The sequence below is a fragment of the Nilaparvata lugens genome, chromosome 10 (genome assembly GCF_014356525.2).
Source record: "Nilaparvata lugens isolate BPH chromosome 10, ASM1435652v1, whole genome shotgun sequence".
Taxonomy (NCBI): Eukaryota; Metazoa; Arthropoda; class Insecta; order Hemiptera; family Delphacidae; genus Nilaparvata; species Nilaparvata lugens.
This window is the reverse complement of record NC_052513.1, coordinates 16373680-16392468: the sequence shown is the minus strand read 5'-3', so window position 1 is coordinate 16392468 and position 18789 is coordinate 16373680. Positions and strand designations below refer to the sequence as shown.

The following is an 18789-nucleotide window of genomic DNA, read 5'->3' as shown; positions in this document are numbered from 1 at the left end:
ACACGCGCTGACACATGATTCCAGCTGGGTAATATTAAATGTTGAAGCGACAGGGTAATATTTGAAGAGTAATATTTCAATTCAAATAGGATCCCCAATGAAACCTACTGTCAAATGATTCTTGTAAGAGAAATATTTAGCTGTTTTCATAATGATCATCAACTCTATATAATTAAAAGTTGCAGGTTTCAAAGATTAAAGTTCTTGAGCGAGTTCTTCAACCCAAGGGGTCACTAGTGATAAACTAGCTTCAATATACTTCTGCAATGCATCATGTTATCGTGTCTTGAACTCTTTCTAAACATCTTTATTTCATTTAAATAAAGAAATTTCAGCTGACTCACCTGATCGACAAACACCTTGCTCTTGCCCGGATGAACTGTGCTGAGAAACGCCGCAACCTGTTTGGCCGTCCACTGCGCAGGATTGTCGCGCACCTCAGCTGTCACCTTCACCAAGGACGAATGCCTCGACCAATAGGCGCTCTGCTCCTCACCCACCACCATTCCACCAACGCCGCCCACCTGGTAGCCGGGTCTCAGAACGGATTCGATCAGCTCTTGGCGGAGCTTCTTCAGTTGTCCGCCGGCAGTCGACGGATCGTCTTCTGCTTTTTCCAGTTTCCTATAAAAAAAAAACACAATAAATTCAAAGATATTATGGAAAAGTCATTTTTCAATAGAATCACAATTATGTTGTCTTTTCTACTAGTAATCTATTAACATGATCAAAAGTTTGAACGTTAGCGCTTCCGCTTAGAAGATAATAATTGGTTGAGTTCAAAGCCACTGATCGGTGAGTGAACGATGAGATCGGTGAGTGAACGTGACTCTGAACGATGTACTGTTTTGTCGTTGAACGATGCATAGACTCACATGCAGCGCTAGATTATTTGGAATTGAAATCGGCCATTAAGGGGACAGCCTGGGAGATTATTACATACTAAAGATCTTGAAGATTTTTGTGATCTATAATATTACAAAAAAATATATATTATATAATATCTCGTGCTAAAATACCTCAATGGAACCTTTAATTTCAAGTAAGAGCTAGCATTGGGAATGCATAGGTATTGTGCGTTTATACCTCTTCAAGGTCTTTGGTCTAACTGATAAGAAAAAAAATACGTCATATCCGGTTCGTTCACTGATCAGTTAATCGTAATTTTCCACCGATGGAAAAGAACGTAAATAGAGTAGCTGAACGTAAACATACATGGCTGAATACGAGGTTGTTTACAAATAATGGACTCCATTATTATTTATTTGGAAGCAGAGAAATGCATGATTACATAAATTCAATAACATTAAAAATATCTTACAAAGCAATCAAAACAACTCCAATCACTTGTTGGTTTTCCATTTTAATTGGTTATACAATTAAATAGGTTAGGTCCTAGTTTTGTTTACAAATATATTAAGCAGCAGACGAAACATCTGTCAGTCATGACTCATGAGCAAACGTTCAGCCACAGAATGCATACAGAATGGAAGGTATCAATCTAACCAAGACTTGAGTGCACCAAGACCACGACACGTGACTGCATCATCTTGATAGAAATTAATATTACTGCTTTATTACAATGCTACATTTTCTTTCAATATGACGAATTTGGCGACAGGATACTAGTCGAGTTTCCATTCTGTTATCACTAATCTGTGATCAGGTTTTTTACTGAACGTAAAAAAACACGATGGAATTGTTCAGTGGCTTTGATCAACCATTGTGTAAAGATCAGATGATAGAGGTTGAGCGCCTAATTTCGAATTTAAAAATATCTCACTTTGAATTAGTTTGTTTGAATTTTTTGGCATTATTAAAAACGCTATGGCTCAACTCATACCACCTCGACTCAAATCGTACGACTCCTGTCGAGGATACCCCAGTCTCTCGACCTTACGAATTTGTTGATCATTGTCACTACTTCAGTTCCATGCTAATCCATTTCTAACCTTACTTTTTTAAAATGCATGGTACTATGCAACTCAAGTCGAGGCTCGACCAACATGTCGAGTCGACACTCGACTCAGTCCCACAGTCTTGAGGTCGCGGAGACTAGAGTCGACTGGTCTGAGTGTCACCATTTGAAAACACATGCTGCGTCAAAAAGACTAGAGTCGCAGTCTCTTCTCTACTTGAAACGCGTAAGTGTGAGTTGAGCCTGTCGCTTCCATGTAAAAGATATGAATACCGTTTGGGAAAATTCCGCCAGCAGAGATCGCGCAAGTTGATCCTTCAGCAAACTTCTGTTCTTCTATCAGAAAATGTTATTGACAATGAATACGGTTTGTTCAGTAAATAACAGCTTGAACTGAATTGAATAAGCTGGTTTAATCTCAATAAGAATTATAGCAAACAAAACTTAACATTGATTTGATTCAATTCAAGTAGTATTAAGTAAGTGCAAACGGCCCTAAACCATAAATTGAATTCCGTAATCACAGATGTTTCATCATTTTCCATGAAAGTAAAAGCACAATATGTTATCTTTTTTACTGATGTTTTATTTGAAAAACCCATCTAAAGATTATGACTTGATCAAAGCCCTGAGTTTTGAAAAGATAAACATTACCAGCAAAAAATGCAACATATTGTGGTTTTATTAAACCACTAGCCGTAAGGCTCGCTTCGCTCGCCATATCCGTCTAGCCAGGGAGCTCCGCCCCCTGGACCCCCCACTGGGTCGTTCGAAAATGAAATCAGCGGGCTCGCTTCGCACGCCTGCATAATGTAAATATTTTCTGTCTATTACTTGATGAAAGAACTGAGAAAACGCTTATTTTGAGCGTATCTTTGGCATTATTTCAAATTCCTTCTAGCACAACATTATTACACCCCAGCTGAGCTTCTGTAGTAAATTTGAACATTTTCTGTTCATTTGTTTTCCAAAAAGCTGAGATTGATGGGAATTCATTTGATTATAAAAAAAAAACTGAAAATTATAATTGATTTCATGAATCTAATTGACTACAGATTTAACAGAATGATTTAATAGTCCATGAGATTTATAAAATATTCTAACAACCAGGCTTAAGTACCGTATGTGTAACATATTATTTTCAAATTTTTTCAGTTAGGTTTTGAGACACGAAGAAGTAGATTTTAAGGCTTGTAATAGTTAAGCTTCGTTTACACCAAAGTTATTAATAAAATGTTTATTTTTCCGTCCTTATAGATTCTATTAGATTGAACGGAACTTGACAAACACATATGTTCATCATGTGTTGATAAGTTATGTTCAATATAATATAATCTACAAGGACGGGAAAATAAACATTCTATTAATATCTTTGGTGTAAACGCAGCTTTATGCAATGTGCAAACGGCCCTAAACCACGAATTGAACTTTGTAACTACAGATAATTCATCATTTTTCCATGATGAAATAAAAGCACAATATGTTGTCTTTTTTACTAGTGATGTTTTATTTGAAAAAAAACATCTAAAGATTATGACTTGACTATCAAAGCCCTGAGCTTTGTAAAGATAAACATTACAAGCAAAAAATGCAACCATTAAACCATTGATGGGAATTCATTTGATTATAAAAGGAAACTAAAAATTATTATTGATTTCAAAAATCTAATTGACTAAAGATTTAATAGTCCGTGAGAATTGAAAAATATTCTAACAACCAGGCTTAAGTACCGTATGTGTATCATATTATTATTATTTCCAAATTTTTTCAGTTATGTTTTGAGACACCAAGAATTAGATTTTAAGGCTTGCAATATTTAGTTACTGAAGTTGGTCTTAAGAGGACAAATTTCCAATTTTCAACTTTGTATCGACGCTGAATAAAAAACAGCCTAGTTTTAGTTTTAAGTCATTGACCAGCGTTTAAAATTTTAACCTTAATCATCAATTATTTATTGATACTGAAATGATAATTTTTTTTACCTTTTCTTCCCTTTTTTACTTTCATTCGAGTGATTGGAATGACGAGTTCTAGACCTGGAATCATCTTCGTTGGATGTCACACTCCTGAAACGAAAAAAATTTGATAAACTATTGTGAAATAACAAACATAATGAAATGTTTATTCGAATAAGGAAACTACTTAAACTATATAATCTCTTACTGTCGGCTTCAAAATTTTATCATAATAATTATACTTACTCCAAAATCATAGTTCGTTATCTAATTCAACACTGCAGTGAATCACTGATCTGAATAAATAAATGCAATAGTATTATGAGTGATATCCTGTTATCATATTGGAAAGACCCATTGATGTGATTCAAACGGAATTAGAATGAATACTGATTGGTACAGTATAAATAACTCTACAGTAGATAAACAGCTGTCGAAGAAGTGGAAAAAGTATTTAGAGAGTGATTCACTTTAAACAGTCAGTTCTTTGTAAATTTTGTAAATAACATCAATACTTCTTATTTTTACTTTCCTTGCCCTATTACCATAGGTAAGGAAAGTATTGCTTTTCGAAAAAAATTAAGATGCCCCAATTTCTAAATTTCTATACGTTTCAAGGTCCCCTGAGTCCAAAAAAGTGGTTTTTGGGTATTGGTCTGTGTGTGTGTGTGTGTGTGTGTGTGTGTGTGTGTGTGTGTGTGTGTGTGTGTGTGTGTGTGTGTGTGGTGTGTATGTGCGTCTATGTGCGTCTGTGTACACGATATCTTATCTCCCAATCAACGGAATGACTTGAAATCTGGAACTTAAAGTCCTTACACTGTAAGGATCCGACACGAACAATTTCGATCGAATGCAATGCAAGAAGGCGAAAATGTTGTCGGAAACAGTGTTTTTCGCGATTTTCTCAAAAATGGCTCCAACGATTTTAATCAAATTCATACCTAGAAAAGTCATTGACAAGCTCTATCAACTGCCACTAGTCTCATATCTGTAAAAATTTCAGGAGCAATGCACCATCTATGCAAAGTTTGATTTTAGATTCCCAATTATCAGGCTTCAGATACAATTTAAACAAAAAAAAAAAAAACGAGTGGAAAAGATTGAGCATAAAAATCTCAATAAATGTTCAGTAACATTTTCACCTAAAATTGAAAATATGCTCGAAATGCGAGAAAATAAGATTATCCAATTGCAAACTGTTGGTAACTGTTGATTCTATTAAATCATTCACTATGAAGAGATAGCAGACTTCGTGTGTCTGCAGCGCTGTTGTCCTGTCACCAGCTGTCTCAGATCTTAGAACAGTAGATTTGATATGCGCGGGAACACTAGCGTCAGTTGATCAATTTTCATAACGGCAAGGAAAGTTGTGTGAGTGCGCCACACCAGATTTTTAAAGTTAGAAGTGAATATGATTCACTTAAACTTTAAAGTAAATAACCTTCAGTATGAGTGAATAAATAAAATGAATCTAACCTTCTACCGTTGTTCTCATCTCCACTGTCACCGTCATAGCTGCCTTTGTTGCCATCAGTGGTTACGCTTGATTCCCTCGATTCTCTAGAACTGTTAAGAAAATTTACATTAGATTAAAAGAAATTCAACCATTTACAAGTCAATAGGATCAGCTTGGTTATTTGGCGAGGAGCGAATAAACATGAATTTATCAATGGCAATAAAAATATAAAACAATAATTAAAATGAAATAAAATTTTAATTAATCAGTTCTCTAGTGAGACTCATGTTAAGAAAAAGAAGAATATTTTTATTATTTGTTCAATACCTGTTAAGAAAATTGAAAATTTAAATTTTTTTATTTTTTTCAATACAGTACAGTCATATGGATCACAACTATGCAATTGAACATTGTCAAGTAGTACAAAAAATCTCTTCAATATTTTTAATATAATACATAAAAATAAAGATACAGCCTATATGTTATCATACATAATTGTCACATGAAAATTCATTTACACTATAAAAACTTCTTTCAACAAGGAACTTTTGAAAGTCGTGTTTTTAAAATCTATTTTATTAGGCAACTTGTAAAGCAGATAACTCTATCCTTTTCCAAGTCCGCAATGTCGCCAAATTTTTTAGACTATGAAGAAATATAATGAAGTACCAAAATATCTCATCTAATTATGAACATTTATTGTAAAATAATAGGAATTATTCTTTCTCGATGAATAAAATATATTTGAGATAAAACTAATATTGATCATTATCAATAGGAACCAAAAGTTAGGGCCGTTTGCACAGTGTACGTTTAAGCTAAAGCTTAAACTAAATCTGGATTTTTTTTGGTTTAAACTAAAATTCCGTTTGCACAGTATCAGTTTAAACTCTGTATTGAGTTTAAACTCTGGGAAAGTTTAAACCTCCAAAGCAGGAGGTTTAATCCAAATAATTTGGATCAACTTATTGACATCTGTAAGATTTGATAGGGAAACAGCTGATGGTAAATTATTTTTCGACGGTTGTTTTAAATGCTTCTGTAGACGATAATTTTATTAATTTAGGTTATAGTAAATCATCATTTGAATGTAAACATAATTGTAATGGAGGAATTGATAGAAGTATTTGATGCGATTGATAGAGATGACTGCGAAGAAATTGTGAAACTGAGAAAGATTGGGCAAAAAACAAATAATTTAAATTTCTGGGATAGAAATTTTTTTAACGGTTTTGCTTGAGTACAGCAGCTGCCAATTTAGTATTTTAATTAAATAAACCATTTGATAGAAATTAAGACAATTTTCAACAGTGGTCTTCGATTAGAAAACATGTTTTTAATAACACATAATCAAGATATATTGCTTTTTAGAAATTTCTAATAAACGAGGAAGACCATAGTAGATTCAAGCGTAACAAAATAACTTTTTTATCTTACATTCTAAAATATATTTTCTGGTGCCAACTAAACATAAGTTTTTAAACAATTTCTTGATCGCTTTTCACTTTTATAACCGTACAGATTACATCTCTGTGGATTTTGAACAAGAACAGGAAAATACTAAAATAGTAGCTACATAACCTCAATTTACTGATTGTTTGTAAACAAATAACAAATTTCCTGTAAAAATCAACCTTCCTGATATTGTAAACGATGACATTCTATTACCAACTTAATGCTAAACTAGTTTTAACTTAAACTGGATTAGAAAATGCACTGAGAAAACCGATTCAAGTTTAAACTGTCAGATTAACTAAAACTCGATTAACTTAATCGAGTTTAGCAATCTATACTGTGCAAACGGCCCTTAATATTATATCAGATATACCGAAATAACTTGAATAAATTAATCTAATATGAAACTATCTAATATGGAAGGCGTTGGAGAGAGAGAGAATCGGCAGCCCTGCTGTTGTCCTATCATTTCTACTAAATTTATAATATGAATCTCATTACATTATGTATTAGCTGTATTTTTTACTGTAATTTATAGTAAAGCAGATAATAAGCCATATCTTTGTTTAACTGATAATTTTTCACTTGTTTCGTACATTTTTACACAAAAAGAAATCAAGTATAGAGTCAACTACACAACCTGGAGGCAGATTGCCAAACAGATGACCACCTCTATGTTTTATGATAAGGTATACTATTTTATTCAACTAATTACATTGTGGGTTAAGCGGAAGACTTTTTGTAATGTAAAGTTCAAATAAAAATGCAATTATCCATTCATCTTTAAACGCTGCCTTGCTCCAGCATGCACAAGACAGGAACTTTTCATTCCAAAAGTAAAAACTGTTAAATCAGTGGATTAATATGCAAATATTGGCATATGGAATCACCTGACACGAACGAACATTCACCTGAACGAACAATCACCTGACACGAACGAACATTCACCTGAACGAACAATCACCTGATACGAACGAACGAAGATGACACGAACACATATCATCAGGATACAAGTCCGGAGATATTACTTTTTATACGGCTCTCGCGAAGACAAAGAGTCCCGATGCTCTTTCCTTCACTAATCCTTCACTCCAACAGCATTCTCCCTACTTTTGTTTCAGCATCTAATTGTGCGCAGCATGCTTACTCCTCTCCTCAACACCCGGTCGTGTGTTGATGGAAAGGATATTATTTTATATCCTTCTTAGAGAATCGACAATTATTTGTTAAAACACCGCCGATTTATGAAGTTACATCACAATAAATTTTTCTCAATATTTTCAAGTTCTGACAGTTTATTGTATGTAATCATTCTATTATATTCCATTTTTAATCAAATCAAATTCAAAATTTCTAGTTTATTTATTTCTGGACTGGTAAGTGGACTCAAATCAATTCAAGTGGATAGCATAACCTATAATTTTTATTCATTCATAACTCTACCTTCATTGTAATATCATTCATTCCATCATCATCACCTAGGCTTGAAATACTTCTAGAAAGTCGCCTTTGTAAAATAATAAATATTATATTATCGTTATTCTAATTGCATTCAATCTTTTTCTCACTGATTAATTTTTCTATACTTTGTAAAATTCGTTGAATAATTAGCATTACCGTCATATAATTAGTGTAAAAGCCAGTAAATATTGTAACATACATAAATGAAGAACTCTTATCTTATCTTATCTCACCTATCTGTCTATGCTACAAACAGTGCAACGAGAAATCAGTTTCCTCTCTTTATGTTAAAAGTGATATCTCTCAGACTTTAGTCAACTTTATTATTATTACTTAAGGATTTTTCATTATTACTTATGGTTTACTTGAACTACCAACCTTTTCGGCTTGGAAGTGATCTCTGGCACCTCGAAAATGTCGTTCTTGGATATGTTGAAGCGATCGGCGAGCAGGGTGGGCCGATTCAGGTTGGCGGGGGTGTAGGGACAGTGCGCGACAAACTCGTGGCGGGTGAGCATGGTGCCCGCCTTGGAGTGGCCGTCACCGCGGCAGCCTACCGTTGGACAACTGATCGTTTCGTCGCTGGTCGCTGCAATTAAATCGAATAATTTTTATTGTCGAGATAGAAAAACATCTTCATTAGTATGCGATTACATTGGATGTGCACATGTGCAAGTGTAAGCTTGGAAATGCATGACCAAACGCGCAGATGAGAAACAAATCTGGAAAGAGCAGTGGGAACACTCACACTGAACGCTTGCACTTGCTTGAGTGCTCAGTGTGAGCAGCTATAGTGAGGTCCACGTTATAATGGCAGTGGAGGAAGATAGATAGATAGATTATATTTATTGATAATTTTTACTAGGCTGTTGCCTATGGTAACATTTACAAAAATTGACAATAAAATTAAATCAAACTTAAGAGATAATAATTATTTAACAGTTCTGCACTAGTATTGATCAATTGAATTGAATTTTGAATTGAATTGAATTTATTTCAGCAAAATTTACACAATTTACAATAATATTTCAACAGAGCAAATACACAACTTGAGATATGTAATACAAATAATACTATTAATACCTTATCCTATTGCACCTATCCCAAGTGGATTCACTCTATTTAATGAAATATAAGAGCCCACATAGACCTTTTTGGCCTGTTCGTGGGTCATCAGTCCAGTACTGTGTGATTAAAGTATACATTATTTTCCTGATTGAACTTAAGAGAAATAAGTTTTTCAATTTCATAATCGCACACACACACACACACACCACATACACACACACACATCACAGACACACACACACACCACAGACACGTTGGTCATCACAAGGTGAACCGCTAGGCAAAAAGATATATTGATTGGGACAAAGAGAATATCCAAACATTAGAAGTAACCAATATCCTATTGATAAATAGATTGAAGTAGCCGTTCACATTGATCTTCATTCAGCGTTTTTATCCAATTTGTAATTATTGATTTATATTTTGAGAAACTACATGCGCCCGGCTGACTTATTTCTTGAGGAATGTTATTCATAATAGTGTGGCATAGGTATGATATATTCCTATCACAGGCTGAACGGGTGTTTCGTTGAAGACCCGAGTGATGAAAGCGGGAATGTCTTGTCATGTAAAGATGATTGGCCTCTGAATTGAAATATATTTTATTCTTGAACATGTACATCAGTACTGATTTAATGAATAGCTGCCTGATTCTGAAAACGTTGAAGACCTGAAATAATCGTACGGATGGAAATCTTCTGCATAGACCAAGACCAACTTTTATTATAGTTTTCTGAGTCACTGATATTGATCTTACAAAGCTTTGGGTGCACTTCCCCAAAGGATAATACCGTAGGAAATAATGGACTGAATGTACGCATAATACACTGTTCTCAAATGATTATATTGAGGATTCCCTAAGCTGGTTGAACACATAAATCATTTTTCTCAGCCTACTATTAAGGTATCTAACATGAGAGCTCCATGTCAATCGACTATCTATATGAATGCCCAAATATTTATATTCATAGACAGTCTCTATTAAATCACAGCCACACGCATTACCCCAATCAACCCCGCACGTGTGAACCCTCAATTCCAAGTTGGTAGGGGGAGCACGACTGTCACGCAGGAAAATAGGCAAACACTTAGTTTTTTTTTGTATTCATGCTGAGTATATTGATATCAAACCAGCTACAATTACAAATATCAAAGAAAATAATATAGTATATATTAAGCTATCAACATTATACTAGATCACATTAGCAATACTGGAGGAAAGAAAAGTTGTTATTTGCATCCATATGGAATGAAACTTATCATGAAAGTATTCGAAATATTAAACTTCATAATACAATACAATAGAGAGTAGATGAAATAGGTAAGAAATAAACTATGAAGGTGGTCCTATTACAAAACATTATGACTATTAATAAAAAAGAAAAGAAGTAATTAATAGGAGAACAACGTTGCCGATCCTCCGTCTTGTCAAAGCCTTCTATAGACGGTAGCTGATACAGGTTTATTGATGTAATATTAACTGTTCATTCTCGTTTAAAATAATCAATTATATTTTATTTAACAGGAAATGATATTTTTCAATAATTTCATAATGATTTTTTTTATTAACATGAAATATTTTGCTAATGATTAATTCTACATTGTTAAAAGACGATCTGGCAATGGAACAAAGCGAGAAAGAGAAGGCGCTATCCGCTTTGTTGAATGATAGACAAGGATAGCAATACAATTGCTACTCAAACACTGTCATTATAACGTGGACCTCACTATACATGCAAGCAGAGACTAAGTAAACGTCTGTTAGATCTGTGATGCAAGTCACAAAGTGTTTCAATGACTAGCAGCGCTGGTCAATGACTTAGAATATAACTAAACTAAACTAAATGGCACTTTTTAAATGTTAGCTCATGCATGTTTCGACTTTATTTACCAATTTATTTATTTACCAATTCACTAGAAATTTACAAAATAACACTTATCAACTAATATACATTGGTGTGGCTGGAAAAAGAAGCCTTGCACATATACGCATTCAAGGTGATCACACCCTTATACTATCATACTCTTAGTGCAATAGTGAGGTCCACGTTACAATGGCAGTGTTTGATTAGCAATGGTATTGCTATCCTTGTCTATCATTCAACAAAGCGGATATCACCATCTCTTTCTCGCTTTGTTCCATTGCCAGATCGTCTTTTAACAATGTAGAATTAATCATTAATTAACAAAATATTTCATGTTAATTAAAAAATTCATTATGAAATTATTGAAAAATATAATTTCTTGCTTAATAAAATATAATTGCATAATTACTCATAAGGTGCGTACAGATAAACGCGCCGCGAACATGAGCAATTCACTTTTAATCAGCTGATTATATCTGTATTTTTACAGAATCGGTAAGATACAGACATAAAAAGCTTCGCATCAGCTGATTAAAAGTGAATTGCTCAGTTCGCGGCGCGTAAATCTGTACGCACCTATACATATACTTGAATAAAATTAAAATAAAATATAAAATCTAGGCATCACCAGCAAAAAGAAAATCTTTTCCCGCTGGTGAAAGTTGCAAACCAGTAAAAGAAAAACATAATATTTAGAAAAAATGCAGAAAGTTAAGGTTAAATTCAACTAATAATTACAAAAGAAACTTTATAACAGCAGAATCATAAAAATCAAACAAATATTGTGCAGAGAAAAGACTATAAAATGAAAATAAAAGAATTAAAATAATTGCTATATTTATGTTAAAGAAATATTCCCCCTTAATCCACTCATTGACGCTCTTTTTACTAATTTTGAAATCCAAGTCAAAAGGTATTGATTATTTTAAACGAGAATGAACAGTTAATATTACATCAATAAACCTGTATCAGCTACCGTCTATAGGAGGCATTGACAAGACAGAGGATCGGCAACGTTTTTCTCCTATCTTTCTCCACTGTCATTATAACGTCGACCTCACTATAGGAGTCTGACTAAATTATTGATTGTGTCTTATCTATTGCTAAAACAAATAAATGAATAAATAAAATAATGAATGAATTCTTGTACCACTAGGAGGCGGCTCCAACGGATGCCCAGTCTTACTGGCCCATCCCACCGGATGTATATCGGGCGAATCATCGTCCACCCAATACCCGAATTCATCCGGGAATCCGTCAAAGGTCAACCTGATCTGATGCGCCCTGACTGCGCCCACACTCGCCACACGCAACAGGTGGGGCGCACGTCTGTCGACCGCCTCCAGGCGCATGCCCACCCTGAAACTGGTCGGTGGCCGCGTCTTGAAAGCGCGCGCTGGCGCCGCAACAGACTTCGTCTCCTTGAGGTACGTGTCCCACGAGAACGGTTGCGACGATTTGTACGCTGCAAAACAACACAAAACAAATTGTTAAGTTAATCTTCTGGCAGTCGCTCTGTTGTAAAATGTACAACAGAGTCAGTTTTTTGCAGCACAAAACTATTGAATGGGGTGGTGTCAGTGAATGAGTCACCTATGCATTCCAAAAATTTCCCCCATCACTCCACTGAGTTGCAGTATCAACCGAGCAATGGTTCAGTCTTTAGGTGCCATTTAGTCGCGACAGTGCATAGATAGGTAAAGACTGTATACGGGGACTGTAAACGAACCAATAACACAGAATTGATGGCTTTGCTTGATGTACCTTATTGTGCTATGTAATGGTAATCATACAAATGTTCATAGGCGTAAAAATAATCCAAGAAGATGGAAAACGTAATTATACAATTAATTAATATGTTTTGACAGTAAACAGAGTACATAACACCTGGAAAATTGGATGTTGTACAAAATACAACACGCGACTGCTCGTGTGATTGAGTAGGGCGCGACTACCGGAAGGTTAATCGTAATTCAAATCAATCTATTTCCGGGAATGTTACATATGCTACAAAATGAGTTACATTTACAAAAACGGCAAATAAGGAAGGAAGTGTGTAGGAAGGAAGGGGTAATTGTGAATATTGTAAAAATGATTAAATTTGATTGAATTAAGTTTCAAATTAAACTTTGATAATCAACCAATCTTATTGAAGAAGAAGAAGAAGAAGAAGAAGAAGAAGAAGAAAAATTGTTTCCTGCTGAAAAACCCATGGGTTTAGCAGGACCCAACATTGTAAAAAATTATTTTCCAATAAAATTGATTGATTGATTGATTGATTGAGAAGATTGAGGAAGAAGAAGAAGAAGAAGAAGATCAATATAGGTGTGCATTATTCTACTTTGAACCACATTTTTAAAGTATATTTTGTGTCTCTACTTTTGTCATAAAGCATTTCGTTTCAATTTCTTGTTATTTTAAGGATTTTTTTCAAGCAACTCTCACCAGCGGGCAAAAAGTTATCTTTTTGCTGGTGATGCCTAAAAATATTTTAATTAGTACAGTTTTCCTTCTTCATGTAGGCCTATATGCATGTATGTGTAATTGTATTATGTACATTTTATTTTTATTTTTCCACATGTATGTATGTGTATGAGTAAATTGTTTTCTTTTTGGCAATAAATGAAATGAAATGATACGCAAATTCCAAACTGAATGAATTATACAAATCATGGGATATGGGATATTCTTATGCAATCTTTTCTCAATGGTATCACCATAAATGATACAGTATCACCACACATGATACAGTATCATTACAACATGATGATACAATATCATCTAAACCTGATACAAAACTTCCAAACTGTCTATTGTTTTTGTTATTATTTATTATAATGTGTCCTCTACATGATTGGTATTTCTGTGTGGAAATAGACAATAGACAAAAGATAGCATAAGAAGATATCCCATGGTTTGTAGAATTCATTCAGTTTGAAAGTTTTGTATCAAGTTTAGATGATATCGTGTCATGTGTGGTGATACTGTATCATTTATGGTGATACCATAGAGAAAAGATTGCATAAGAAGATATCCCATGGTTTGTAGAATTCATTGAGTTTGGAAGTTTTGTATCAAGTTTAGATGATATCGTGTCATGTGTGGTGATACTGTATCATTTATGGTGATACCATAGAGAAAATATAGTATAAGAAGATATCCCATGGTTTGTAGAAATCATTCAGTTTGGAAGTTTTGAATCTAGTTTAGATGATATTGTAGTTTAAGTTTTTTTTTAGGAAATAAACATTTATTTTTTTATTTATGCTGTCTATGATATTAGGCTACTCACTGTGGGGCGGCGACAACTCATGCCCGTTCTCCTGACACCAGCCGACCGGATGTATGTAGGGCGAACTGGGATCGACCCAGTAGTCGTAGATCTCGTTCCAGCTGTCAAAGTGGATGAGCAGTCGGCTGCCGTCAATGATGTCGGCCACCGTCGCCACGCACACCAGCTGACCGGTGTCCTCTGTCGCGCTGCTACCGTCGTGCTGCCGATCCACCGCCTCCACCTTCATGCCCACGCGGAACTGGTTTGGTGTCACCGGCTGCTGGCCGCAAACACAACACAACATTTGATCACTAACCCCCAGTTTTTCGTACGTCGGTTAACGTCTAATCACGATTAAATGCTGTACTTTAATCGAGATTAGTGCTAACTGATGCATTTTGGTTTCACAAAACATAAATTTCAAGTGATAACGCCGATTAAACTAACCGGCGTGATATGATAATCATATGTCATAAATCTTCATAAAACAGATTCAACTGTTTCAAAGGAAAATTGATAAAAGCAACTCGGCCTTTTGAAAGGATCAACATTGACTTCAAAGGACCCCTGCCATCATCAACTAGAAACAAGTACATCCTCACTATTGTGGATGAATATTCGAGATTTCCCTTTGCCTATCCCTCTCGAGACATGTCATCAGAAACAGTAATTCAAAATCTCAATGACTTATTCACCACATACGGCTATCCTTCATACATACACACTGATAGAGGGACCAGTTTTCTATCAAAAGATGTCAAAGATTACTTAATATCCAAGGGTGTAGCTACCAGTTCCACAACACCTTACAACCCTCAAGGTAATGGACAGGTGGAACGCTACAATGGAATAATTTGGAAGACAATCCGTTTAGCCCCACGGTCCAGGAACATGGATACTTCTCACTGGGGAAAGGTACTCTTAGAATCACTAAGCAGCATTCGCTCGCTTCTCTACACGACCATCAATTGCACACCTCACGAGCGAATGTTCATTCATCTTCGTAATCCCACATCTATGACAAACTTGCCATCCTGGCTGATCAACGCCAAGGAGGCATGGATGAAGACCTTTGTAAGACGCAGTAAGCATGATCCTGAAGTTGAAAAGGTAGAAATTATTCATTTGAACCCTCATGTCGCTCAAGTAAGACTTTCTGATGGAAGAGAAGTTTCAGTCAACATTCGTAGATTGGCCCCGGTAGGTTCCACTACTGGGAGGGAAGAATGATAATATGATAATCATATGTCATAAATCAGTTGTTTGAATTATTCTAAATCATCAGAAAGTTTGTTATTTTATCTCAGTTTATTTTAGTCAATAAAAGCCATTATTGTAGCTCTTCAATGGTCTCTATTTATTACACGGCGTAAACAATTTTTAATTCTTATTAGTTGGCACCATTTTAACCGCGATTAGTTGAAACGAAGAAAATTTGGTTTCACAAAGATAAAAATTGAAAAATAACGCTGGTTAAACAACTAATCGACGTAAAAGATTTTTAACAGGCCATTCACGGGGAATTAAATCCAACTAACGCCGGTTAGGTACCTACTGAATAGCTGTCTTCCAATTAGTTTTTGGTAAAAAAAAACTAAAAAAATCAAAGTATGGGCTAAATATATGAATGAATTTCTTTCATTAATAAAATAGAGAAGTGTAGCCTATTTAGCTGATATTAGCATTCAAAATTAGATTCTGATTTTTGAGGTTAGTTCTGTTGTCGTCTGTTAGCAGCATAACACTTGACACTGGCGACAGACAGAACATTCTGATGGCATATGCGCTCATGCCTCTGTATTGAATTGTTCAATAACATAACCTTATTTTTACCTTAAAACATACCTATCATTATCAGTTTTCTATTATGTAAATATTCTCTCTTATTAGAATTGAAATCAAACTAATTTTATTTTGTCTAATAATATTGGACCATGATCTCGTTTGTTAATATTTTTTCAGTTTCAAATTCACCGCTTCAATAACATAACCTTTATTATTTTTTCTCAGTTAAATTACAGTGTTGCCGGATTTTAAAACCGTTAAAATCTTGGTTAGTTAACCGGCAAACTTAATCGGGATTAGAAACTAACCGATCTTGGTGAAACAGAAATGAATCCGTAAAACTAACGCTGATTTGTTAATCGACGTTAATGTCCATATTCAACAGACGGACGTGCAACTGGCCCTCAATCATGGAAATACACTCACACTGAGCTGCTAATGACATTAGTAAGAAGAAGTTGAAGTAGAAGAAATAGAAGAAGAAAAAGAAGAAGAACAGAAAGGAGGAGGAGAAGAAGAAGATTTCCCACTGTGTGGGAATCCAGCTTCTATCAGAACTTTAATAGACTCTTTTAATTTACAGATGAGAATAAATTAGAAATTGCATTTGTTCAAATGCTAATTAATGTATTATTATTATTAAACGAACATCCTAATGTTTTGCTCATCGAATTTCCATCCAGCTGTTAACCCAGTTGCCAATATTTGTAGTATCGTCTCCGGGGTGATTTACAGCATTCAATTAGGATTTTCGTTTAATAAGAGTCTAACTTGGTGGCATTTACTCACGTTAGTATGTCGACTAGCGAATAGCGTCTTAGGTGCAGCCTGTGCCTTGCACTGTTTGAGATAAACGGTCCAGTTGAAGCTGTTGTTGGTGTACCCGCGCGGATGCTGGAGGCGGTGACCGTTCTTCTCGCACCAGCCGGGCGGAAAGATGTCCGCCGAATCGGCGTTCGTCCAAAAGTCGTAGTTCTCCGGGTAGCCGTCAAAGTGCAACCGGATGCGGAAACCTGTTCAAAACCGGTTCAAACTGGTTACACAAAAGTTTACAATCTCACAATAATTATAATATCAAGAAACCTGGCTGGGTTAGGTCTGGTGTCAGAGTTTTCAGGTCGAAACTGATCAATTTCATGGCCTCTCATTAAAGTAATCTCACATTGAAAGTAACGATAGTAGGGTTGCTGTCAAAGTGCAAGCGGATGTGGAAACCTGACAGAACCGGATAAAAAACAGCGAATACTATTCATTCACAGGCACAAATCATTAAAAATGATCCTGATTTATTTATTATTTATTCTTATGGCTTTTATCGGCAGAGAGATCCTTTTGGATGTTCTGCCTTGCCGTATTACCCAATGTCATTTCCTATCAACACTCAAGTTAACAGGTTATGTATTCAATTCTTCATGTTTTCTCACTAGAAATTGCACTTCAACTTCCTGAGTTTTTAAATGATCCTTGATTGAATGGAATAATAACGGGAGAGAACAACGGGCTCACCCAAAACTATCCTCTCGAATTCTGATAACAAATTTCACTGATATGTAGACTTCCTAAAAGAACCCATTGCAAGGAGCATTTCACATTTCTTGGAATCCTAACTCTGCCTTAAATCTTTGTTCATCAAGAGTGTAATTTTTGTGAGGGAAAATCTGCAGAGGTTTGCAGAGGAAAATCTTGTAGGACAGGGAGTAGTAAATGATCACTATACTAGCAATAGAAATAATCCGAGTACTCGGAGATACACATATTCTAACACGTTACTCCCGTGTTATCGGATGGGCACGTTAAACTGTCGGTCCCGGCTGAAGTATGACAGTCGTAAGGCCCATTGACGGCTTAAATTATATATTCAGGCGGTGGGACCTTCCCGCAAGGGACTCCCCACCAACAAAAGCTATACGAATTTACTTTACTAACACGTTACTCTATAAAACTGTTCAATTTACTGCCCGAGCACGTGACCCGTCCTAGAAAATCACATCTTTCGACATCACCTCAGAGGTTTCTTTGGTAGACAACCCCTTGAATAATCTGGAGGAGTTTTATGAGCTGGTTAAGAATATTCAATTGATGACGAACTGTGCCATACTGGTATGGGGACTAACAAAAAAAAACATACATTTTTTCCTTGTTATTATTACCGTATTTTTTTATTTATTAAAAGTCACAAACACGATATTTGGAAAGAGAAACAGGCAATTGCCCAAAACTTCTTCAATTCCTTGATTTTGGCACATAAATAGTCCAAAGTGAGGTTAAGTTTAAAATTTCTGTTTTCACCAAGGATTAACACTCAAAGAATACGTATTCGAGATATGACTGATGAATTTTGAATTTCGAAGGGTTGATAAGAGCCGGAAATAACACTAAACAATCCGAAAGTTTCAATAATATTGAAATAAACTTGAAAATTTTGAGCAGAAAAATTAAAACTACTATCACTTTACTTTTACTACGGTATTTACTTTTGATCTAGTTGACTTTATTTTTAATTTACCTAATTAATGTTTGTGAACATTGTGAATTTGTGTTGTGTTTGTGAA

The 18789-nt window shown here is 35.0% G+C and overlaps 1 protein-coding gene across 7 annotated transcripts in view; it reads right to left on the bottom strand.

Moving 5' to 3' along the window:
• Positions 1–18789, bottom strand: part of LOC111054987 (lethal(3)malignant brain tumor-like protein 3) — a 69558-nt gene that overhangs the window by 1268 nt on the left and 49501 nt on the right. For all 7 annotated transcript variants that reach the window (XM_039436439.1, XM_039436442.1, XM_039436444.1 and 4 more), the window contains 7 exons: positions 17027–17250; positions 14471–14729; positions 12329–12643; positions 8624–8834; positions 5350–5439; positions 3901–3984; positions 345–624 (listed from right to left, as the gene is read on the bottom strand). In XM_039436439.1, coding sequence (XP_039292373.1) covers positions 345–624; positions 3901–3984; positions 5350–5439; positions 8624–8834; positions 12329–12643; positions 14471–14729; positions 17027–17250 — 1463 coding nt within the window. The remainder of the gene's footprint in view (positions 1–344; positions 625–3900; positions 3985–5349; positions 5440–8623; positions 8835–12328; positions 12644–14470; positions 14730–17026; positions 17251–18789) is intronic.